This window comes from Rhea pennata, chromosome 28, assembly GCF_028389875.1.
Source record: "Rhea pennata isolate bPtePen1 chromosome 28, bPtePen1.pri, whole genome shotgun sequence".
Taxonomy (NCBI): Eukaryota; Metazoa; Chordata; class Aves; order Rheiformes; family Rheidae; genus Rhea; species Rhea pennata.
In genome coordinates, this window is record NC_084690.1 from 3,982,448 (window position 1) to 4,006,857 (window position 24,410).

Sequence of the window (24,410 nt, forward strand, 5' to 3'; positions counted from 1 at the left end):
GCCGCCGCCGCCGCCGGGGGAGCAGCCGGCGACTGAAGGTAGCGGCGGCTCCGCGGCCGCGGAGCGGGGCTGCGCGGGCGGGCGGCGCCTCCCGGCTCGGGGCCGGGCGCGGACGGCGGCGCTGCGCGGGGATGAGGGGAAGCAGCCGCGGCCACGCGCGGGGCCCCCGGCTCGGCTCGGCTCGGCTCGGCCCGGCCCGGCGCCCTCGCGGCCGGGCCAGCGCGGGGGCGGGACGCGGCGGGGGCTGCGCGGAAACAAAGCGCGTCCCGCGGCAGCGCCCACGGGAGATCGGCAGATCGGAGCCGCCGGCGGGTCTCGCTGCGGGGCCCCGGGCTCAGCCCCGGCCTCTCCCGTCCCACCGAAGTCTGGAAAACTTCTCTGCGACGGGACCTGGGCGAACGCTGCGCGCTCGGGCTGGCGGGGCGCAGCGGGGCCGCGGGCCGCCGCCGCTCGGGCGGGAGTCCCCGAACTCCCGGGAAGAGGAGGAAACGAGCAGATGCCTTGGGTTGCTTGTCAGCCTTGAGCCGTCCTCAGGGGGACAGGACTGCCTGCCTGGCTAGAAATGATTTACTGGCAGAGCCTGTGTGCGTGGGGGACGGGTGGGCAGCAGAGCGGAGGAGGACGAGCAGCGTGGAGGAGCGAGGCCGCGGCTCGCGTAGGTGTCTGGCACCTCTGCGCACAAACAGCGCCGTGTCGCTGCGGGCGAGCACGCAGGTATCGCTGGAAGTATTTTAGCATTTGCTTGTGTGCGGCTGTGCACGTTTGTGTGTTGGTGCATTCCTCTGCGCACGTGTGCGTGCAGGGGAACGTGCACGGGCTGGGGGATGTGCGCTTATTTGCACACACAGGTACGTGTGTGTTGGGCAGGTTAGCACTGACCAGTGGCTGCACAGCTCGTGGTGGTGCCTGCCTTATCTTCAGGCTCATCTGGATTTCATATGCAAGTGCTGCAAAGCCAGGGATTAATTTCTGCCTCTAAAAGCAATGCTCGACCATCTCCGTGGCAGAAGTCAGCACAGGGCCATCGCTTCTCACTGCACTGGTGCTTTGCCCCTGATGTCAGAGCATCTGCACAGCCCAACAGCCCTGCAGGCCGGTGGGGACAAGCACAAGCCACGGGCTCAGCGTGGCTGCAGCTGACTGCTGAATTTGTGCCTTGCTGTCTCCAAGGGGTTTTGATGCCTGCTCAGGCTTTGCAGAGAGCATCTTTCTTTCTCATGGTCCAGGGGATTCAGCCAAGGGTGCGAGCTCCCCGTGGGGTGGCAGCATGGTCCAGCGCAGGCAAGCGTGCGCAAGCTTGTGCGGGAGCTCTGAGAGCTCCATGCAGACCCTCTTCCCACTCCAGCCCCGAGCTTGTGCCCACACACCTCACTCCCAGCCCACAGCGGTACTGCTATGCTGCTGGTGCAAAGCCCTTTCTCCCAGGGGTGTTTGCATCTGGTTTCCTGTTATCCCCTTTATTAACACTTCTGCTACACTGGTGCTCAGCCCCTGCCAGCAGCACTCTGCCCCTCAGCACCGTCTTCACCTCCGGCTGCCAAAGGAGAGCAGTTCTGGGGGGTTTCTTCTTCTCTCCCATGTTAACAAGTGAATTGAGGCCTGTGAACGCATTTGTGTCTCGGGACGCAAAGCGAGCAAAGCGAGCAGCGCCCGTGCCGTTTCCCTGAGCAGGCTGATGTTTATGCAGTAATTAATGGGGCTGCCCAAATTCCTCCAGAGAGCTGCTTTGCCTCACTGAAGGCTGCAGCGAGCGGAGTGTGAGCAAGAACAAAACTCCTGGCGAGTCTCTGCTGTCTGGCCTCCTGATGCCATCGCTCCAGATGCCACTAACCCCCCCCCCCCCCTTTGAAATAGCTGCCAGGGGAGTCTGCCAGGCTGCGTGGACCCAGCCTCTGCACCGGCACAGCCACGTCTCCGAGCCCGCGCAGGGCCCCCTCCGCGCGGCACTGCCTGCCCAGCGCTCACCTACTCCTCGCGGCCAGCTGCAGACTGGGGATTTTTCAAGGGTCTGCAAAGCCCTCCAGTTAGCAGTTTTAGCAGTTTTCCCTGCCGTTGGCTGCGGCATCACCCGTGCAATTAATCACCAGGGCCATTAATCAGTGGGACAAAGAACTGTAAGTGCAAAATCATCAGTGCAATCAGCAGTGGGGCAATTAATGGCAGCTGCGAAAGTGCACTCAGAAACACAATTGCACACTATGTGGGATGCTCTCAGCTCCCTGCTCGGCCTCCAGCCCCGTCTCCGCGGTACGCGCGCTCGCAGCCGTGTCACTCCTCGCCCTCGGAGCCCCAGCTGTGCCCGTCCCTTCCTGCTCTCCGGGCGAGCCCCTCCTCTTGGCACTGCAGCTGCTAAATTGGTCCCGAGCCGTTCTTTTCCACCCACCCTTTAGTCACTCTTCCATGGCAGGCAGCGCTGCGGAGCAGTGGGAGGCAAATGAATGTGAGATTCAGGCAGGAAAATGAGATTTCAAGAAAAGCCAGCTCCCCTGCAAAGTACCGAAGCGGGTTCAGGGACTTCCAGGGCAGCATTTCCGAGCCAAGGGTGCGAGGTGCAGACCCTCTCTGCCGCACGTCGGCTTTGGCAAAGGGGGCACTGGAGAAAGGGGGGTAAAGCTCAGCCCTTGCAGATGCTCCCTTCCAGTGCAGGGCCAGGCAAAGACAGGGCTGGTCCCTGGGGAAGTGGGATGAACGTCCTGAGAAGGGGCTTTCCCCAAGGTGGTGGGTTATCGGTGCCCTTTGGAGCTGGAAGGGAAACATCCAAGTCTGGCTTCAATGCAATGCTCCCAGCTGCCTGGAGGAGTAGAGTGGAAAATGCAGATAGGGAAGGACATGGGGAGGGAAGGATCAGTGGATGGTGAAGGACCTGGAGGAACCAGGGAGGCAACTGCTGAGCTTTCTAAGGGGAAAGGGGGAAGTACCCCAGGGGACAAAACCCTGCACCCTGTCACTACAGGGAACGTTTATTCATGTCACCAGGAACACCAGCAGGATCCCTTTGCCAGATTCCCCCAGCGCTGCTCAGTGGGTAGCGGGACAGAGCCAAGACTTAGTTGCACCCAAGCACTATCTGCTAGCTGCCTGCTGTGCTGCTGTCTTGGGCCTCCCTCGGCCCTTGCTTTGATCTTGTTAGTCTTAGATCCTATTTTCTCCTCTTTGAAAGCCTTTACTCTGCTGTGAGCAAGTATGGTCATGCTGAGCACACTCTCAGGAGAGGTATCTGTGGCATGCGGAGAGGTGGGCAGATGCTCGTGGTGCAACTGGGAGCAAACCCGGAAGGCTGGTGCCACCCAGCTCACCTCCGCTCTTACCGGGTGGCGTGCTGGCCACGGCATTCGGCGTGCTCACCGGGAGTCTGGCACGCATCACCCGTCATCCGTTGCCAGTGCCGCTCCCCCAGGACTGGATTGCGTGTCTGCTGTCCTTGGGGACGCTCGAAACCCCGTCTCCACCTCAGACGGCAAGAGCTGAGCTCCAGGCTCACCAGCTTGTGCAGGAGGACATTCGCTCTTCCACAGACACCCTGGCAGAGCTGAGCCCATGGTGTAAAGTACTGCGTGGACAAGTGCGAAAAGATAGTATCACTGAAACCGTTAAAGGAAACGGGTGCTATAATTGCTCCTCAAAGCACAGACTGGCGTAAAAAAAGGATCATGGTAGGGTGCTGCTCGGTAACAGAGTCACACGTGCTTTGCTCAGGCACTGCATGTGCCCTGTCTGTCTGAGGCATGGGACTTCAGTCCTTCTGAGCTTAGAAATAACTTAGCACTGATGGGAACCCTGGTGTTTTTTCCTAGTCCTCCTTAATGTGGACTTTTGTGTGCGAGTGCGTTTATAAATATTTCTTTCTCTGTCATGTGCTTCTCTTTGGTTGGTTGGGAGGTCTTAACACTCACCCCCTGCCTAATTTATTTGACATTACATGTTTACCATGTTGCCCTTGGGCTCGACTTTGTGGTTTTCTCCCGGAGTCTGCTCCCAGGCATGCAGCCACAGAAAGCCCCTCCGTGTAAGCGGAAAGAAAGCTGCAGCGAGAGCCAGGACCAGGGAGGAAACGCGAAGCACATGAGTCTCTGGGTCTGGAGAGCACAGCGGTAAAGGCGGGCGGCTGGGAGTGGGCAGGACCTAAGTGGATGGTTGCCATTAGGGATTAGTTAAAAATAGCAGGGAATGTACAAAGATTTGGCACGTGGGTCACAAAGTCTTTCCTACACGGATTGTTTGTTACTATCAGGTTTTTATGTTGGCTCACATTTAAAAAGACCCCCTCCTCGAGCAGGAAGGGGTCTTACTCTGAGAAGTCCTGAACGTATGCACAAATGGCCGTTCCCTAGTTTGAGAGCAAAATCCAGGGGGAAACACGCCACTGCCCAGACTGCGCCGGGATCGCTCCTGAAGCTGCCGCACTGCCTGCGAGGTGCGGCAGCGAGCCCCGTCCCCGCGCTGCTTTTCACCTGGGACCTCTGGGCAACACCAGCCAGTGGTTCAGACCCTCCTCAAACACCGAAGTTTACCTCCTGGGCTAAGGAAGCTCTCCATTAGCCTCATTAGCAGTAAAAAGCCTCTGTGAAAGCCAGTTCCTTCCAGTAGAGGGTAGCAATGCGTGTACATGCTCTGCTGTGCCTTAGAATTAGAGCATTTTCAATTATTTATTAAAGATACTCATCTTCTGAGCCACTTGCTTGTGGAGAAATGAGCATTTTGCCACCTTAGGGCACTGGCGTTGCTCAGGTCTGAGAGCCTGCAGCCAAATGCTCGCCTGCCTCTGGGTGTAAGAGAGGAGGCCTCCAAAAGGCTCATTTTAACTTGCCATCTTGCAATAACACAAGGCCATTTGCCATCAATGAAATGTTCTAAGGGAAATTTATTGAGGATTCGTAAAAGCAGACAGGATACACTTGGCCACTTGCCATACTGCATAAGCAAAGAAAACTATGTCATAGGTTCTAATTCAGCATGAAAATTGGAAGGAACGTTTAGATCTTTAATTGCCTTTTAACAAGACATCAGCGGTAACAGCAGCAAAACCCAGAACTGATCAACAGACTTGCCTCTCTGAAACGCAAGTGCTTGTGTTTATTTTTTTAGACAATTAAATGACATCCCTGTAAGCCAGTTATGGATGATCTTGTGTAAAGGTTAATTGAATATTACTTGCAACTTTGATGTACATTTCTCTTTCGAGAGAATTGCTACGTTTGGCAGCCAGGAATTAAAGGGGTGGTTTTCACAACAGGCCAAGTTTGAAAAAAGAGGAGGAGGAAAATCGGAAGTGAATACTGAATTTGCCTTTTTTTCCCCTCGCTGTGGCTGCTGCACTGAAGCCTGGTTGAGCAGAGCAGGGATGAGGAAATGTAACGCACGCTAGAAAGCGCAAGAGGGAGTTGAAGGGGGAAGAGACAGTGGCAGCACAGCAGATGCCTTTGCACAGCAAGGACTGAGTTTGGCTCTTTATCAACATGCAGAAGTTGCCTTTTCTCAGCCCCCACTTGGCTGAGCATCACACAGGGTACAAAAATACCCAGCATTTAGACAAATCACAGGATAACTGGCATCACAGACAAGAATGGTAGCAGAGATAGAAACTGCACAGCTTTAATTTTGGAGCTCAGGTGCTGTGATGCTGAGCCTAGTCTTGACATGGAAAAGTTTAGTTTGTTGAAAGATCTTTAGGTCCTGCCTCAGAGCATTTCTTCATCAGATACCCACAGTCTCCTGCTAAGGACAGAGATTCAGGGTTTTCAACTATGCTAGATGTCCAGATCTGCGTTATTTTCCCCGCCTTTCTTAAGGAAAGCACTGCAACAGGCAGTTTCCAGCTGATGATTTAGGACCCTTCTTTCTTTCCTTCTACCTGCTCTCTACCTCTTTTATTCCTCTTTCCTATCTTATGCATCATGCTGGGTTCCACTCCTACTACAGCAAATCCTCCTTTAGGAGTATGTTCCAAGAGAACCAGCATCATCTCAGCCTTTGGCTGCTAATATCCTCACTGAACTGCCTATCATCAGTAAGAGGATAGCAGAAGGTAGGTCCATAGAGCAGCAATTGCCGCAGGCTCTGCAAGCACTCATGTTGCACACGACCTGGAGGTCTTAGGCCCAGCGCAGCTGAGAGAGAAGCAGCAGAGATCTTCCTGAACCCCAGATATACAGAGGAGGTGCCAAGAGCCTAGAGAAGTTCAAAAACTAGGCAGCAGAGAGAGAGGGGAGCCAACTGCACCTCCTGCGCGCTTACCTGGCAGCCGGAAGGGTGGGCAGGCTGGGCAGCATCGGCTGGCCAGAGGATGGGAGGCAATAAAGGGCAGAGCCTCGCACACAGCAACTCCTGGATGCTTTTCAGCTACTTGGGAGAGGAGGAGAGACAATAAAAGACAAGGAGATTGCAAACAGAGCCTTGTCTCCATGGCAGCCTACAGCTCCACTTCTAAATTTTCACTGTATGTGAAGAGACTACTTCTCTGTACATTTTGGAGAGAATTTTACAATGGAAAATATCTTAGATCAGGTACCTCCTAGCAGTTAGCATGACTAGCTTGTGGAAGAAATCTTTGGTGCTACCATCTTGTCATAACCTAGTGCGAAATGGGCTCCCTGTCCTTCATTCCTGTGTTAGCTATAGGTTGCAGGACTGAAGAAAGGAGACACATAAAGCCCCATGGGTTAACAGTGCAACTAGATACCTGGGAAGAAAAGTATTCAGGGCTCATCTTAAGTTATACGAGGCTCTTGCTATATTTAACTGGACAGGCAAACCCTTCACTTCAGCGAATAGGCATAGGAGGTGTACAGGATACAAGCCTCCCTAGTCTGGCCACTGACAGGGGCTACAGGTATTAATGTGGGCTACAGCTATTCAAATTACCACCAACACAGATCTCCTTTACAGACAGAATAAAGGGCAGTATCTCTGCGACTTCCCACAGTTCAGAGACACCTGCAAGGAGGTACGGAGAGGCTGAGCTACCTAGTGCCTTGGGCAAGCCAGACCCTTGCCATCATCTTTTCTGGATGCCCCCCACATGCTCACACCCTGGCAGATTGTGTTTTATAGGGTCAGAAATAGATGTGTGAAAAGGGGCCTCGCATATCTGAAGCGAAAGCCACGCTCAGCTGTCGCCCACCTCGGCACCAGCTGCCAGCCCCAGACTGTTCCAGGCCCCAAAATAGCTCTCCCGTGGCAGGGACGCGAGGTCCCTTCACCCTCCTCTGAGAGAAGGAGCAGTCATTCTGCACCTGCTAGCCTTGCTGGGAAGGGCAGTGATGACTGACAGCGTCTGCAAGGTCCTTGCTGGGAACACACGCCCCCTCTCCTTGACAGCACCTTCAGAGCTGATCCCCAGCTCTTTATCACCAGAGAATTGCACAAACTTCTCCCAGAAACTTGCCATGTTAAGAGAGGAGTCCTGCAGGCGTTCAGTAGAGACTGAATTGCTGCTGGTGGCATGGGTGAGGTGCCTTGGAGCAAAGGTCTCTTGGTGCTAGCCTGGCTGTTTCACGCTGGGCAATTGTGCCTGTTTTGGGAGAAATGTGAATTCACTGCGATCTGGAGGTCGTGGCTATCTTCCAGTGGCAGAGGGAACCAGGAGCTCTCACTGCCATTCAGGTGTGCCTTCCAGTTCCCCAAAGAGTAAGGAAACCTGCAAAAAACAAAAGCAGGGACCAGAACATTTCTGAGTTTCCAATTAGCAGAGCTTTAATTGCAGTATTAGTTGCTCATTAGTGGGAAAAACCAGATGCTCTTAGGAATAAAATAAGCTCAAAAGATCTTTCTCTCCACCCCAGGAATATTTAACTCTGGCTCATACAAGCATCTTCTTTGTACTGGGAGCTCATACAAGCATCTTCTTTGTACTGGGAGCATGACTGATATGACTCGTGTGGGTGCAGTGCTCCGGTGTTGAATCACTGATGAGTTCCGAAACCCGTATGACGTGAGCTCCTGGCAAAAGTGGGGATGAAGCTGCGAGTAGATCTGGCTATTTCTGGGTGACACAGGCAGGTTTTCTTCACATGTGGTCAAGTGAAGGTTGGGAACTGTTTCCCCACTATAAGCTTGTGTAAAAATGTTACAGGGCAGTATGTGACCCTAAGCTGGAGAGCCTCATAGGTGGCACTTAAGGTCAGAAGACAAAGCAAGAAAGCTTTTGCACTCTGATTTGAGCTGAGAACTGGGTAGTTAAGGATGTCACAGATAAGACTGAGGGTTATTTGCAGAAATATGTGGCATAAGGAAGTGCTATAGATCAAGATGGTGTGGTAATAACAAGTGAAGTAGAGGATCAGGCTCAAAGAGCAGTCCAGGGATATTTGCATGATGCCCTGCCATGACTATGTCTGAATCCGGCATGTGCAGTGTGTTAAATGGGGCTGAGCACTCTTGGGAACATGTAACCACCCCTTTCTGAGGTCCTATGGACCTGGTGTCCCTGCATGCTGAGGGCAAAGTACAGAGATGGCAGGAGGCTCTGAGGCTGCTGGAGCCCAGCTCCTGATAACAGTGCTGTTTGGATTTGTGAACATATGAAGCTATTTAATAACTGCAGCTGTGTGGGGGAGAGCTGAGGCATTTCGGCACTCCTTTCACTGCACTCCTTTCATTCTGTGCACAGAAAACATGGACTAGCTTTGTAAATAGTGCTGTCTCTACGAGGTCAACATGAACAGTGCTTTCATGCCATGCGAGGCAAGGACCGTCTGCTTCTCTGGTTCCTCGCACGTGGAAAGTGCAGCCTTGTTTTAATAACACCATCACTGCTCGAGCTCACAGGTGGGAGCAAGTTAAGCAGCTACTGTTTTGTCCACTCTTGCAGCATCACTCGGTGACCTTGTGCATGGCAGTCAGCTCCTTCTCAGCCTTGCACTGTACAGCTCTGAGCAGGTTGCTGGGACGCTGCTCACTGCTGCCCTCTCCACCTGTGTATGAAGCAATTGGCAGCCCCAGAGAGGGGCTTTCCCTAGTATAGGTGGTGCTCTGGCCAGACAGGGAGGATGCCAAGGGCCAGGCAAAGCAGCCTGTGCCGTGGGGGTGTCAAGGAGTACCACAGGGACCTGGCTTTTCTGCTTATCCATCTCCTCAGTGGGGCTCAGCTGCCGATTCCTTGAAAAACAATTACACAGCCTCCACTTCCTATCCACAGACTTATCCAAATAGGTCACTCTGCTCATGTCACGACTTCCCTGTGGGCTTTAACAGATGCCAAACTCCTTGCAGGCTGCCAAGGCGAACAGCAGCTTTCCCTGCGAACAAACACCTGCTAGCTGAGGTTAAGACCTTTTAGCCACCAGCTCCAAGCGTTTCTGGTTTGTCTCATCTCTAAGTCCCTCTCAGGCTAGGGAGACAGCAAGAATTTACAAAATAGACACCACTTTCTCTAAGCCCACGTTTGTTTGTGTTATTCGTTTGTGCTCAGGCTTACTGTCCAGTAAGCATTAGCTGGTGAGAAAGTACAAGGCTCTGCAGAAATGCAGACATTTGAAGTCATGAGACTTTGCTGACTTGCATCAACTTTCTATAGATTGTGGAATCGTCCCCAGGCAGGGACCAGATCCTTTCTCTGTATCAGCAAGGGCTCCCGCACAGGGAAGCACAGTGGTTTCCCCGTGGAAAGATCAGACAGCATAGAATTAGGCACAGCACAGCGGGTGGTGAGTTGATATCCTCTAAAACTCACTCTGCCAATATGATTCATCATTAATTTGAGACATTCCTCTTATTCTAGTATTGGTTTCCCCAAACATAGCTTAATCTAATCGCCTCAGTGCCAGCTACATCATCAAACTCATAGTTTCACCCTGCTCTCCCATAAAGCACCTTAATTAGGGGGCTTTTTTAGCAGATTCACATCCAAAGCTTAAACTGCAGAATGTGCCATCACTAAAGTACAGTACTGCTCCCTCACCATTAGACAGCCTCGTGGTCCCTGCTCCCAAGGACGATGGGTAGGCAAGGTGATTTCCCAGACTCCAGTAAGACAGCGGACAGACTCGGGGCTAACCAGGCAAGTCCCTTGAACGGCAAACAGATCTTTGCACATGAGCCCTTAAACAAGCATGACAAAAGTGGAGGAGTCTGTCCGTGCAGAGCCCGGGCTGAGGCTGCTGTCTCAATTCAGAGTACCTTGGATGGACGGGACATGCAGGATGCACACGTATGCAGCTCCCTCAGAGCTCTTTCCAAAGCTGATGTTGAATTCAGCATTGATTTTCTGGCTTTTCCAGTAGGGCTGGCAGGAGGAAGGGGTGTTTAAGCAACCTCCCATCTGAGCAGTTCTGCAGCAGAAGTTTAGTGCAAAGAGGCAGTGCTCTACACTGGTGATAAGTTTCAAAAGTGATGAAGATTCCTTTTTCTTGCTTTTTTCCTGCTTGAGCAATTACACATTTATCTCCAGGGGGATCACTGGTCATCACTTAAGAGCCCAGCTGCCAGGGGACACTGTCAGAGACACAGCACAATCTACTACTGCTGCACTGGCATGAAGCCCACCAAAATCACTGCCAAACCCACTACTGCCTCTGCTAACAAGCTTCAGCCAGTGGGTGTGAATTCTCGTAGTGTTCATTGAAATAACATTAAGTGCAATGGACTCCTGGGCTATTAGAGTGGATGTAACATGTAATTGAGGCTGGTTATTCTTCATCTGGAGTGTCCCCCTTCGCTAATGGCAAATCAGGACAGAACACATGGTGTGCGCTTTGTGAATCCCTGACTCAATTCACTCGCTGCCTCCGATCAAAATGATCCCCATGAATGTCAATGAATGAATGGGGGACAATGAATCAGAGTGAATGAAAGCCTTGTAATGGGGCCCTTCACCAGCTCCATGCGACAATTGAGCACCACAAGGATGGTGTCTGCCTGGGCGGTGTTTGAATTCATTCTCATTAGTGCGATTAGGGTGAAGATTACAGGCTGCAGGCAAGGTCAGCTCCACTGACAGGGGCTCTCCAAACCCAATTGCTGCCATTTATTTGGAGACCGAAATGAGCAGGTTTCTAAGACCTTGTCTCCAGCTGGGCACAGGAAGAGCGGGCTGAGCTTCTAAATCTGAACAGAGATGCACACATGCTCACATAGCCCAGGGTCAGCCAGTCTCACTGGCCTGAAGTGTGTCAGGGTGTGGGATGCGGGGGCTGAGCTCTTCCATCAGAAGAAATCAGAACCAACTACTGGTTTTGATTCCAGATCCCAAACCCAGCTCAGTGCTTAGGGGATTACTGCAGGCCAAGCTTTAGATCAGGCCACCTCTTCATTAAAACCTAAGTTAAATGCTCTGGGTAGAATATGCATGGCTATTTACTGCAGAAATGCCCATATTTTACCCTGGGGCCACAATTTTTAGTGTCTTAAAGACCCAAATCATCAAGCGGAGCATGGGTACCTCACCTGATAGTGATCTACAAAAAGAGGAAGGCGACTTGTCCTGGATCCAGGCTGTTGGCAGCTGGCACTGCTTCTGTATTATCTGTACATCTCTCAACAAACACCCAAATGTGTGGGTGCATCTGCACAGAAGTGATGAATAATAATGCAAGAGGGAAAAAGAGTAGGCGAGAAAGTGCAGAGGAGAAGGAAGCTTTCACATACCAAAGGGGAAGAACAGGATCAGCAAGGAGAGAGTAACATTGAAGCCTGGAAAGAAATGAAGGCTTTTTACTAAGGGGATCTGTCTAGGGAGAGAAGAGAGAGAGAGCAAATGCCTGTGCAACTTTGCAAAGAAAAGGTGATGTGTTTTAGGGAAAAGCTTCAAAGAAACTGTGCTGTGAGTAGATAAGATTAAATTCCTGCAACTCATTCAGAAAGGAGGTGATGGGGAGTGAGTTGTCTTGCCTGCGTGTAATTGCTGGGTAGGCATGATTGGATTTTGGAAAGGAATGTGGGATGCCATTCATTTTTTCCCCTCTGTTTCTGTAAAAGCAAGAGTGGGACAATCCACGCTTTCAGACCTGATCCTCCCAGTTTGGGCACATCTGCACGGGTTTTTATTGATGGACTGTCCGTGGCATGAATTCCGCAGGATCCCTGTACCTCTCAGCGCAGGTCCGCAGATCAGGGGCTGATCCTGTCCTTAGCAGTGATCATTTTCTCTTGCATTGTGTAATTCACCTGAAAGCAAAGGCAAGAGATGCTGCAGTTAGATGCTGCGCGTGCTCTAAATAGCTGTGAACAGTGGGACCAAAGAGCAAACCCCACATACAGCTCGTTACCACTCCACCTCAACTGATTTTGTTAACAGGCACTTGAAATCCCAGGAAGGGCTGTGTCGCCAGAGTCAGACACGGCTCCCTGCCCCCGAGTGCAATGTCTCAACTCCGTCACTTAACACCCCGCAGGCCCCGGCGCGCCGACACGCGCAAGCGGGGAACAAAAGCCGGGGATCCCGCGGCCCTGGCTCATGGAGACACATGGCTGACCAACGCAGGGCCTTAATCCCCCTCCCCATGGCTGGCACATACAAAAAAGCAAGGGGTGCTTTGGGGGGCTAATTTGCCAGAGGCGGCAGAGCGAGAGGCTTGTGCCTCTTTTGGTTTTTGTCCTCATTAATTGGTGAGTGACAGGACAAATCACGTTTTAAAGTAACCACATTTAACACCAAGAGTTGGGCATGGCCAGGAGCAGAGTGGATGGAAATGTGCAGCATTCAGAAAGGTTAACGGCTTCAGGGGCAAAGGCGCGTGCAGGGATGGGGTGATACAGTAGCATTGCTGTTGTACACTGACAAACACACAGAAACACACATACACAGCAAACACACGTGGATTCAGCCTGCATCTTCCCCCCGAGACGCCCAACACGCTTATCCAGGAGACGCGCTCCGCTCGCAATGGCGCAAGTTCCCTCTTTGCGTGCAGCACGAACGCAGGAGCGGTGCTGCGCACATGACGGACCCAGCTACGCACAACGCACACCCCATCTCCAGCACTCTTCCACACGTGGCTATTGCATGCTTGTGCCCCAGTAGGTACAGGCTGATGCAGATACGGGCACCCACCACTGCCAAGGCGTTTTCAGATCCTGCACTCTGTCATGTTTTTTTTTCCCCAAGCCCTTTTTATGGTGAGGGCGCCACTTTGCCATGTGTCTAACGTAACCATGGTGGTTGCCAATCACGCAAAACCCCTTCCAAAAATATGTATACAAAATAACTAGGTTTTCTTGGCTCAGCAAGCTGACCTGGCTCCCTGGGGAGTTGCGCGGTCACTAGATCTGACACAGAGGAGATGCAAGCCCATGCCACTGAGGCAGAATGAGGAAAGGGGACAAGTCAGGTCCCCCCTTTTGGAGATGCCCTGAAGCTGGAGCACAAGCCTGAGCCCTTTGCTAGCCTGGACACACTGCTTCCCTGGGCTCTGAGCTGCTAGGAGCCTGGCTGTCTTCAGAGCCTTTTGGTTTCTGCTGATGCCGTGCAGTGAATGCCAACTCCTCCATGGCTTTCAACACATTCATTTTTTAAAATCAAAAGAGGGAAGAAGAAGAAAAAGGTATACCCAACCCTCTCAGGCGTGCGTAGGAGGGTTGGGATTGATTGAAACACCTCCTGCCAAGAGGCTGGAAAGTCCCAGCTTGCTCCCCCCAGTATTTCTCCTGTCTTCTGCAGGCACCCAAGAAACCACAGGAGCATCCAAAGAAAGGGCCTGGCTGCTCCCTGGCAAGGTGCTCTGGCCACAGCTCCGCACTCTCCGCCTGACAGCGAGCCTGGCTTCCCCCGCGCGGTGGGTCTGCCCAGCCTCTGCCGCTACTTGCTTTAAGGCATCAAACCTCCCTGACGCCTCTACCATAGGTATATGTAAATATAATGGCTGCTTTCCTCTCTCCTGCTCGCACATGTTGAATACTGTCTCTGCAATGCTGTAGCTAAAGCTGGCAGCTTTCATTCTGTGACACTGCCTTTTCCTTTTACAGGCACGTCCACACAAACGCGGTGTCGGGAACACACGCTCGCGAAGCAGGCTTCTGTGCCAACTATCCTGTTCTCTGTAGCTATTCCTCCCCCTCCCTGCACATCATGCCTCTTACCCTGTAAAAATGAATGAATCCAAAAGTCATTGATCACTTTTAACACAGCAACATCCAGGAAACAGTTCAGACCCTGGTTCCTCGCTTCTGTTAATCTCCTAAAAATGGATTTAGGTCTTGAAGTAGATATTCCAGCTTCCTGGGACTTTTATTTGACACTTAATCAATCTGGGTTCTCAGGGCACAAAAGAAAAGTTCTGTCGATAGGCGCATTTAAGTCCATTGGGCAAAGCCCTCCAGGACAGGTGTGAAATGGGATACGTCTGAGATGAGCTGGCAAGACGCAGAGGTTAGTGCAGCCTCTCTTGCAGAGCAACGCCCAAAGGGCTCCCAGGCTGGAGCAGAGCCGAGGCAGGGCACGGGTCCCTGGGGGTTGTCCCCGAGCGCTGCCCAGGTGGCAGCGGGGAGGGGGGCTGCAAGGAGAGCACCCTGGCAAGCAGTGCCAGGCAGCCCCCCTCCACCTCCGTGCTCCTGCCCATCTCTTTCCTTGCAGTGCACGAGTCCTGTCCCCATCCTGGAGAGAGATTTTACCCCTGGGCAGCCCTCGGCACTCACAGGAAGCCTGTTTGGACAACAGGACCCTCAAAGTGGTGCACACCCCAGGGAGGAGAGCCAGACAACGCAACGCCAGAGCCATAGAGGATGAAAGCTTTTTGCTATTTTGCGTGCAGTGGAGAGCAGAAACGTTTCCAATTATTCACGCTCCTGAAGTGACTCAGCCACCAAACAATTCCCCTTTCTCTCTCATCTTCCTGTGCAATCTGGATTTAGCTCATTTTGATTATGCTCTAATTTCTGCCTACCAGCAGCTCTTCTCCCTTCTCCCTACCTCACCCTTTAATTACCTAGATGGAAGGTGCATCTCCATTATAACCCTGATGCTGGGAGCCAAGCATCACAGAGGCCATGAGGAGCTGGGTTTCTTCTTTTTTTCCCCCACTACAGCTGAGAATTAACATAGAGCACTTCTGAACCATAATAACGATACTTAGCACATATATAACACCTCTCATCTTCTTAAGTGCTGCACAGATATTAAGTATAATTAAGCCTCACAGTATCCCTTTTCAGGTAGGTTAAGAGGACCACTGCAAATTGGAGAGAAATCAGAGAGGGACAGGATGATGCAGGAGAGGTTAAGGCTACTGCAGCTTGTGCAGCTGCCAGTCTGACAACCAGAACCATCAACACAGCATAAGCAGGAGGCTTGAACGCTTGTTGAAATTTGTACCTATTCCCTATTATGCACCCAAAGATCACTACAAGTCCCTTTTCCTCCCATCCTTATTTTTAATTAAGGCAACAGTTGAGATTCCTTTGGAGTCGCGTAACCCCACCTGGTCTCATTCGTGCAGACACCAAGACGCACGCACCCGAGAGCGTTCCATGCTCAGCATGTTAGCCGCCCTCGAGGTGCTTTCCCTATCGATGGCCGAGGTGCGAAGGGCCAGGGCGCTGCAGGACTAGCAACACAAGCGTTGTACGGCTGCATCCGTGCTGTGAAAGGTCCCGAAGCAGCGGCTGAGGTGTGCTCTCCCTAGCCTGATCCAAAGCAACCTGGCTCTGGCAGCAAGGCTGCGCGCGTCGGGAGGGCCAGCACTCGAGTCAGCCTCGCTGGCAGACGAGCCCTTTCTCAGCAATAACCGGGCAAGCGAGGAGCAAGCGTGAGCTGCCGCAGAAAGCGAGGATGGTGCGGTGTTCGGGATGAACTCACCCAGCTTGCTGAGGCCAGAGGCTGCCAAGGGAGGAGTGGCATCACCTTTCCCGGCAAGCCTCCAGGCGCGGGGCAGGAGGCATCCAGCTCTCCAGGAACCGTGCCATGCAGGGTGGCAGCGCGGGTGCCAGCCAGCCTGGAGCACGCCGGCAGCTTGTGGGAGGCTCCTGGAGCCTTCCCCAGCGGCAGGGGAAAGCCCTGCTCTTCCCCGGCACTTCCTTGTCTGCCGCCCTCTCCTCTGCGAAAGCCCTGTGCGAGGGAGGGAAAAGGCGCCCGTAGGCTGCCAGCCGGGGTTCCTTCCTGCTTCGCATGTGCCCGAAAACCGCTGCACCTTTACAAACACACACGCATCCTCTGGCACACGCTGACCCAACCCTGGACACATGCCGGGAAACACACACATGCCCTTGGCACAAGTGCTCGTGCCCTCACGAGCTGATGCCAGCTTTCACCTAGGCAGACACGCCATTGCAGGGTATGTGCTATGCACTCACCCAGTCCGAAACTGCACACCTCCTGCTGATACCCAGAACGTGCGCTCCAAATAGCAGCCCGCTAGCATACCTCCCAAACTGCTTTTTCTCACCCTGCTCTCTCTGCCTCCCCCAGGACTGCAGCTGCTGGGCTCAGGGAGAGCTTTGCTATGATTGCAGCACCGGCTGTCTCTACCCACTCCCCGGCCACCTCCCTGCCCAGTAAAGCCGGGGTCTCCTCTCTCCGCTATATGCCCCCAGCCCGGGAGCAGCATGGGGAGCGTCAGTAGCCTCATCTCCGGCCACAACTTCCACAGCAAGCACTGCCGAGCCTCCCAGTACAAACTCCGCAAGTCGTCCCACCTGAAAAAGCTGAACAGGTACTCAGATGGGCTGCTTCGCTTCGGCTTCTCCCAGGACTCCAGCCACAAGTCCAGCTCCAAAAGCAGCAAGAATGAGGACTTCTTTTATATCAAGGTCAGCCAGAAAACGCATGGCTCCCACCGGGCAGACTACACATCACTTTCCAGCGGGGAGCTGGGCAGCCAAGCTGGAACGAGCAGCATGGACTTTGGGACACCCACACCTCAGAAACTGATGCCCTTTTCCAATCAGCTGGAACTGGTTAGTAGGGGAGAGTGTGTCCCATAGACGTGCGGGTCCTTGTTTTCCCCTGCCCCATGGCAGCTGCTTGGGGCACGGCTGCACAGGGGTCATCTTGGGGCTGGTAGCCAGCTGGTTTGTTAATACAGGGCTGTGTCCACCCTGACAATCCTTGCCCTCACACGGCTGCTGGTTCCACTGACAGGGCTATCCTGGCTTCTGGCCCAGGAGCAGGCTCAAAGAAAATAGCTGGTGCCAAGGAAGTGGGAGCAGAAGGACAGTGGGGAGGTGAGAGCATCCTGCCATCCCCTGCCTTTTGGGGTGTTGGGTCAGCAGTGTAGTCCATATTCTATCAAATTTAGTCATACCATTTTCCATCAAAAGAGGTGGTTCTAGCTGTCAGGTAGTAGCATCCTCTTGAGCTTTCAGCCCTTCTCCTAAGACCCCAGCTGTCGCCACGCTGGGGCCTCTGTCCTTGGGGACAGAAAGAACCGAGGAGAAAAGATCAAGTGGTATCAGTCTTCTGTGCTGACCAGTTCTTCTCTTCATCCCAGGGCACAGAGAAGGCTGCTGTGAGAGCAACAGCCTTCAAACCAGTGCTGCCGCGGTCTGGTGCCATCCTCCACTCCTCCCCAGAGAACGGCAGTCACATCTCCCAGCAGCTGCACCCTCCAGACAAAGCCAAGGACCAAGAGCTCAAGCCCGTGCTGTGCTCTGGTGGGCTGTCCGACTCCGGCAGGAACTCCATGTCCAGCCTCCCGACCCACAGCACCAGCAGCAGCTACCAGCTTGATCCACTGGTCACCCCCGTGGGACCTATTAGCCGCTTTGGGGGCTCAGCCCACAACATCACACAGTGTGCTGTCATCCAAGATAGCAACATGATGAGCCTCAAAGCAATGTCCTTCTCCGACGGGGGCAACAAGATCATCAACCCTGGCAAAGCCCACCATGCCTCTGAGAAGACCACTTGCATCCGTTCACCCATCTCCACAGATGAGTCCACGATCCAGGAGTTGGAGCAAAAGCTGTTAGAGCGGGAGGGAGAGCTGCAGGAGCTTCAGTTGAGTTTTGAGGAGAAGGAAGTCAGCTCCTGTCAGGTTTATGAAGAGAAGCAGAGGCGCTGCAAGGAAGAGCTGGAGGGCCTCAAGCAGAAATGCAACAGTAAGCTCAAGCAAACCTCACAGAAAACCCAGCGGACACAGCAAGTCCTTCACCTCCAGGTATTCCAGCTGCAGCAGGAGAAAAAACAGCTCCGGGAGGAGCTGGAGAACCTCATGAAAGAGCAAAACCTGCTGGAGACCAAGCTGAGGTCGTATGAGAAGGAGAAGACCAGCTTTGCCCCAGCACTGGAGGAGACTCAGTGGGAGGTAAGCATCACTGGAGCAAATCAGAGCACAGCTTCACTGTGCTCTGCAAATGCCAAAACTGCAAATGCCAAAAGCAAAGGATGCATGTGGAACGAGGCGGTAGCATCAGCACCATAGGCAAACCATGCACCTCTTCTCCATCTCTGTACTTGCATTCAATTCTAGCCTGAATGGTCTGAACAGTGCATGCAGGTGGGCAGGCGCATGCACTAAGTGCTGGCTGGAGAAGATACAGCTGTTTAAACCAGAGACAGCTCGTCTGTCACATGGAGGCTCTGTAAGTTGTTACTATTGATTGGCTGGCTCACTACCCCTCTTAGCAACTTAGCACCTCACATCATAAGGAAACAACTACTGCATTAAAAAAAAAAAAAAAAAAAAAACAGTCATTAAAATAACTTAGCATTTCCAGCCTCCTGCACAAGGTTCTTCAGGCTGGTTGCCCCAAAGGAGCAGTAAAGCTGCCTTCCCATACGTTAATAGGAGCTACTTGGACTTGTCTTGGGCATTTATTACAGAGTAGTAAAACCTTCCACTCCATGCTTGTACTTAATGTTCTTACTGATTGGGTATCACTGAACAAAGATAGTTAAACTGCTGAAAATTCAGAAGCAAGCCTGTTCACCCACATTAATAAAATAAACAGATATAATTTTATTGCAACTATATAAAGAGAAGTATAGCTATTGTCTTGATGTATTTAGAGGAGCACGTTATTTAACTTTGTTCTCTTTCATTCTTTCAAGGATTTATTATATGATTTTCAGTATTTCTTTTTTATTTGCTCCCAAACTGACACTTCTCAAACCCTCTGGGTATGTTTTCAAATGAATCTGCTCTATCTTTTCATGTTGGTTTCTGAACCATATCAAAATTCCAGCTGCGGCACCTCAGCAAGAGTGGCTGGAAGCTGATACCCCAAAATTTCTCCATGAGCTCTGCATCCAGCAACACTTTAGGACTCAGTTGGATATGTCAATGGGATTTACGTGCTTTGCTCCCAGCTTCAATTTTGCTGGATTTTAGGGTGTAGTTGGGCGTTTGCTTGTGAAACAAGCTTAGCAAGTTTAACTGACCGTGTGAGCCTTCAGCGGTGCTTTCAACAAACACACTGTACTGAGTGTTGAAACAGGGAGCTCCTTTGACACAGTCCATTTCTACATCTCAGCTGAGGGGAGCCAACTTCTTAAATCCTTATGGCTATTTCACAAGCAAACCTCCATGTAGGCTGGGGATGTTCTTGCACAGAAAGGCACCACAGAAAAGTACAGTGTCATTTCCAGTTCACCCTGAGAGCCTAGGCAAGTTTTCACTCCCTTTGCTGGAGTGCTTTTCTGAATGGTTTGGATGAGATGCAGGATATAAACAGTAGCTGGCAGTATGAAAGCTGTGGCCAGAGCCAATTTCTCAGCCAGGATCTCTGCATTCAGAAGCCCAAGCATGCCCTGGCTTTGCTTGCATGGCGTGACTGATCTGCAGGGTGATTTGCTACTGCCTTGGCTGCTGTTGACAGCACATGCTTTTTCTGAGTTTCAACCTTAACTCCAGATGCTGTGTCCCTCCTCACAGGTGTGCCAGAAGTCTGGGGAAATCTCTCTCTTGAAGCAGCAGCTGAAGGAATCCCAGACTGAGCTCAACACCAAGACCACTGAGATCCTCAGCCTGAAAGCTCAGCTGAAAGAGGTGAGGGCAAAGATGGAAGGGCTAGAGATGAAAACTCGGGACCTGGAGGACTCTCTGCGCACCAAAGACATGGAGCTGGAGGTGTGTGAAAATGAGCTCCAGCGTAAGAAAAATGAGTCCGAACTCCTGAGAGAGAAGGTAAACCTGTTGGAGCAAGAGATCGTGGACCTCCGAACAGAGCTCACCATCCTCAAGGAGCAGCTGAGTGAAGGCCGGGATGGGGCTAGGTCTGCCTCCAGCTCTGCCCTGGGGATGATGGATGATGCACAGGCCCTGCAGGGAGAGGTGGAGAGGCTGAAAGCAGAGTTGCAGGCTGAGAGGGATAACAACGAGCAGATGACCTGTAGCTTCCAGCACGAACGGCAGACATGGAAGGAAGAAAAGGAAAAGGTGATTCATTACCAGAAGCAGCTGCAACAGAGCTACCTGCACATGTACAAAAGGAACCAGAACCTGGAGAAGATGCTCCAGCAGCTCGCCTCAGGGGAAGATGGCAAGGAGCCCATTGAGTTGGATATACCCGGTACTGATGTCCCCTATGAAGACATCATTGCCACAGAGATCTGACCCAGGCCTTCCCTCTCCTCTTTGAGGTGGATGTCTCTTCCAGGCAAGAAGTACTTCCTTGCAGCTCAGTTCATACTGAGTGCAGCTTGTACAGTTCAGATGAGCCATGTATTTATTAGCTGAGCTGATTGCCTGGGCAGCTCGTGAGCCCTTCTCCCATCCCAGTGTTGCACCATGACGGTGCCCTACGCTGCCTGTCGTGTTACAGAGATGAACAAGCAATTTGTGCCAATGGTGATGTGCCCAGCATCTGCCCCTTGTGTCCGATGCATCCTCAGCAGATGCCTTCTGCTCATTTGTAGGATTGAGAAGCTGGAGACAGAGGCAATAAGGGAACAGGACTTTAGCAAAAAATTTTCCTATCAGGTAACAAGATGATGCAAAACTCCCAAGGGCGAACTCTCCCCACAGAGCGAACACCAGAGCAATGAACGTTGGTTCAGATGGAACCTGTGAGTAGCACAGCTCTGGGAATGGGGATGCCACAGCCCTTCCTACCTTGTTCAAGAGGAAATAACCAAAACCACATTTCCACCGCTGGTCCCTGGCCCACAACCTGGAGAAAGCACTAAGCTGCTCTGACATTTACTTTTCTCCAGCTGATTCTGATTTCCAGAGAGCAATGGTAGCCAAGGAGCCAGCCCATAAGGACCAAGAGGATTTGTATCACGCCATTGGTCCAGGCAGTAAATCCTGCTCTGCTTCTTCATTCCTTCAGCTATCCTAGAGTGCCTCAGGAATGACCCTACACACACATGTGCAACACACATGCACATAAACACACACACACACACACACACACACACACTAATTCAAGCCTACGGAGAGGTAGCAACCTTAGATTTGTAGGGTTGACTCTCAGCTTTTTTCCCCCTCAATGCACACCACTGGAAAGCACCATCTTCTAAAAGGACTAGTGACTATAAAAGCTCACCCCAAGACACTTTCAAAGAGGCCTGGGTTTCCAAAAAGTGCCTCTTGGGAAACAAACTCCTTTCAACTTCATGAAGTTGAACAGCAAGAATGTAAGCAGCCAGAAATCAGCATTTTTTTCCCTTAGAAAATAACAAATTAATTGCTTCCCACCTTCTCCCTATCTTTTGGGATTTAGAGCAACCAAAAATGTAGGATCTTTTCAGTTATCACAACAGTAACTCCTGCCCCAGGCTGAGCCAGCATCTGGCAGCAAGCTCCTATCTCGTTACTGCAAATACCACATCGTAACTGCCTTTCATCAATGATCACAGCCCATGTTGAATCCAAGCAGGTTTCCTGCCCTCATCTACAGCTGCACCTGCACTTCCCTCCTGCAAGGCCAGGGATCTTCTGTTAATTTGCACCGTAAAGCATATCCATGTTGAGCCATCGCTCCTGTCTCTGAAGGACAAGCACTTAACATCCCTATTCTCCAGCTGCTAAACAGGTAACTGGATTTAAGGATTAACAGAAATTTTCAAACTGCAGCCAGCCCTGAAGAATCGAGAGTGAAATCAATTTTACTTACCCCAAGAAGGGACTTGGCCCAATGCACATGCAGAAGGCAATGACCCCACAACGTTCTCTCGTTTTCTTGCTGTGACTGACTCCCTCCCACTTTCTTCCCCATCAAACTGGCTGCCTTATTTCCTCCCATGCCATTAAGTCTGCGGGTTTCTGCCGCAGCTGCTAACAAGAGCTGGTAAGAGAAAATGCTCTCACTTTGTTTTCTACTCTTACTCTTAAAAAATTTTCCTCTTGCCTTCAGCAAGTGAATGAAAAGGCTCCACCACAGCAGTGGGCCCCAGCAGAGTCTCTGCACTTGCCGAGGGGCCCTGGGAGCAGCCCCCTTCCCGTACCCCCGCAGCCCAGCACAGGCTGACAGCCGGGAGGGAAGTCACCCGCCACACACCTCCAGCAGATGCCAGACACCCCGCAAGTCAGCTGCTGATGTACGATAACTGATGTCTGGAGGGCCAAGCTTGGCAGGGTGGAGGTTTCTAGCTGGGACCACTTTGTGCCAGTACAATGGTATTTTTACTGCAATATGTTTATTCATCCACTAGCAAGCTGGGCAGAAGCCCACAAAGCCCTCTCCACCTTGGTTGTTGGGGAGCGTCACATTCCCATCCCTGTTTTCCCCATCAATTTGGCCAAGGGGTCCAAGCCAGGCTGCCTTTGTGCTACCAACCTCCCCCCCAGCCAGCAGACTCTCAGCAAAAGGATTTCATATCCCTTGCCCCACTCTAGCCTGACAAACACAAAACTTGGAAACCAGTCTGTGCCTTCTATATCTCCTCCCACAAGTAATCCCGAGCCACGTGCCACCCCACAAGTGATCCCTGTCTGGTCATCCCATGCTGGACACGCAGCACATGCCCAGCCTGAGCCATCATCTGCTGGAGAAAAGCAAACCTCCAGTCTGGGTTTCAGCCCTGAGGCTCTAGATCAGGGCTAGGTCAGGTCCCTTTTCCTGCAAGCCACAAGGTAGGGGAGCAGTCCCAGCCTTTACCCAAACCTGCTGAAAGGATAATTTAGGAGGACCAAAAGATCAGAGGCAAAAAGAGGACGAAAGACAGCTATCCAGAGCCCAAAGGAAACTCTGCATCCAACTCAGCTCTTGAGAGGCCAGAAGGGATTTTGTGCATCATCCAAGCCACTTCTCTGAGTGGCTTTGTATCCCCCTCCACATCCTGTGTTCAAGTCAGGGCACAGTTATTGGAAACTCTTCAGTGTCAAATAAGTGAGAGGCGCAGAAGGGAGCAGAGCTCTTCCCAACTGCCCTCTTTTAATAGCTCCTCAGAAGGCATTGGCCTTCCCAGGCTTTCCAGCCCTGTTCCTGCCTTGCTCCTGAAGTCAATGGACTCCACTCCCATTGACTTTGAGGGCACCCTGTCCGATTTCCTCGTACACCAGCCCCGTATCCTCACCAACAAGCGCTGTACCATGTGATCGACTGGAGACATTGACTTGCTGCCTTTGCACAACGCTGTGTTTGACCGTATGCATTGCAGATGTGTCATTCCTTGGTGTGACTAACGGCTGTCCTGCCCCACTCCAGGAGAGGCCAGGGTTCAGTCTGTATATATAATTATTTTTCTGCAGGTTTTTTGGATGTTACTTCTGGTGACTGATGTAAACTACTGGTAATTTTATGTTTTTATTTATAAATAAATTTTTTAAAACTTACTTCACACTCTGTAAACAGTATGAACTATTTGAAATTTAAGACCAGAAGGCTGGTGGCCACAGTCACAGCTGCCTTTCTGCATAAGACAGATCTAACTCAGTCCAATACATTAACCAGCACTGAAGGCAAAAGCCGTTAGCACATCAGGCTGGGCCCCGAGGCCCCAGGGGATGGCACACATGAGTTTCAGCTGTCTCTGCCCCAGCAGCAGTGGCTGTCAGCAGGCTTTGGGGGCTGCAGAGCTGCCAGAGCCCGAATGACCTGTCCTGGTCTCCCAGGGGTCTGGGACACATCAGGGGATGGGAACCAGCCCTCAGCTGTAAGCAAGCATTGCTCAAGTTGCACGGTCCAGCACAGCTGCAAACAGGAGCTGCTAGAGGAAAATTACCAAGGGTAGATTGTGCAGCAGTACACGGAGGTGTGGGGAGACTGCAACATGTCGAGTGTCATTTCAAGGGACGTGCACATGGGCGCGCCTGACCAGTCCGTCAGCCAAGCCCCCTCCTGCATGCTACGTCTCCACGGTTGTCGTCACCAAGCTCTCCCCTGCACACAACACGGACGCACCAAAAGTTTGTGCTTTGATGAGGCCCGGGGCGCTCTCGGCTCCAATGTCTGTTAGAGAAGCGGCTGCCCTTCTTTTGAGGGAGGTGGGGGTACGATCACCACCGCTTTGTGGCTCAGAAAAAAAGATTTCTCGTTCCTTTTGCACCCAGAAGACAGATACTTCTAGGGCTCCCATTGAATTTCCAAAGACAGAAAGGGACAAATCATGATGGGAAACACCAGCAAGGGCCCTGTCTTCCCCATGCCAGAATAAT

At 52.1% G+C, this 24,410-nt stretch overlaps 1 protein-coding gene and 2 long non-coding RNA genes across 4 annotated transcripts in view; 1 reads left to right on the top strand and 2 right to left on the bottom strand.

The window, feature by feature from the left end:
- Positions 1-23,540, top strand: LZTS1 (leucine zipper tumor suppressor 1). 2 transcript variants are annotated; one of them, XM_062596910.1, is made up of 4 exons: positions 1-38; positions 16,337-16,824; positions 17,358-18,173; positions 19,743-23,540. In XM_062596910.1, the coding sequence occupies exons 2-4, from the start codon at positions 16,474-16,476 to the stop codon at positions 20,421-20,423; spliced, it is 1,848 nt and encodes a 615-aa protein (XP_062452894.1). In that variant the 5' UTR covers positions 1-38; positions 16,337-16,473; the 3' UTR covers positions 20,424-23,540. The 2 variants fall into 2 exon arrangements, with proteins under 2 accessions (XP_062452894.1, XP_062452895.1); XM_062596911.1 differs by lacking the exon at positions 1-38 and having other exon boundaries at positions 16,334-16,824.
- Positions 2,157-6,393, bottom strand: LOC134151951 (uncharacterized). The gene is made up of 3 exons (XR_009960930.1): positions 6,235-6,393; positions 3,297-3,550; positions 2,157-2,413 (listed from the first exon to the last, which is right to left on the bottom strand). It is a non-coding gene; the product is annotated as an uncharacterized LOC134151951 (long non-coding RNA).
- The window catches only part of LOC134151952 (uncharacterized), a 21,597-nt gene continuing 4,577 nt past the window's right edge, over positions 7,391-24,410 (bottom strand). The window contains exons 2-3 of the long non-coding RNA XR_009960931.1: positions 11,943-12,102; positions 7,391-7,636 (exon numbers count right to left, since the gene is read on the bottom strand). This is a non-coding gene — a long non-coding RNA (uncharacterized LOC134151952). The remainder of the gene's footprint in view (positions 7,637-11,942; positions 12,103-24,410) is intronic.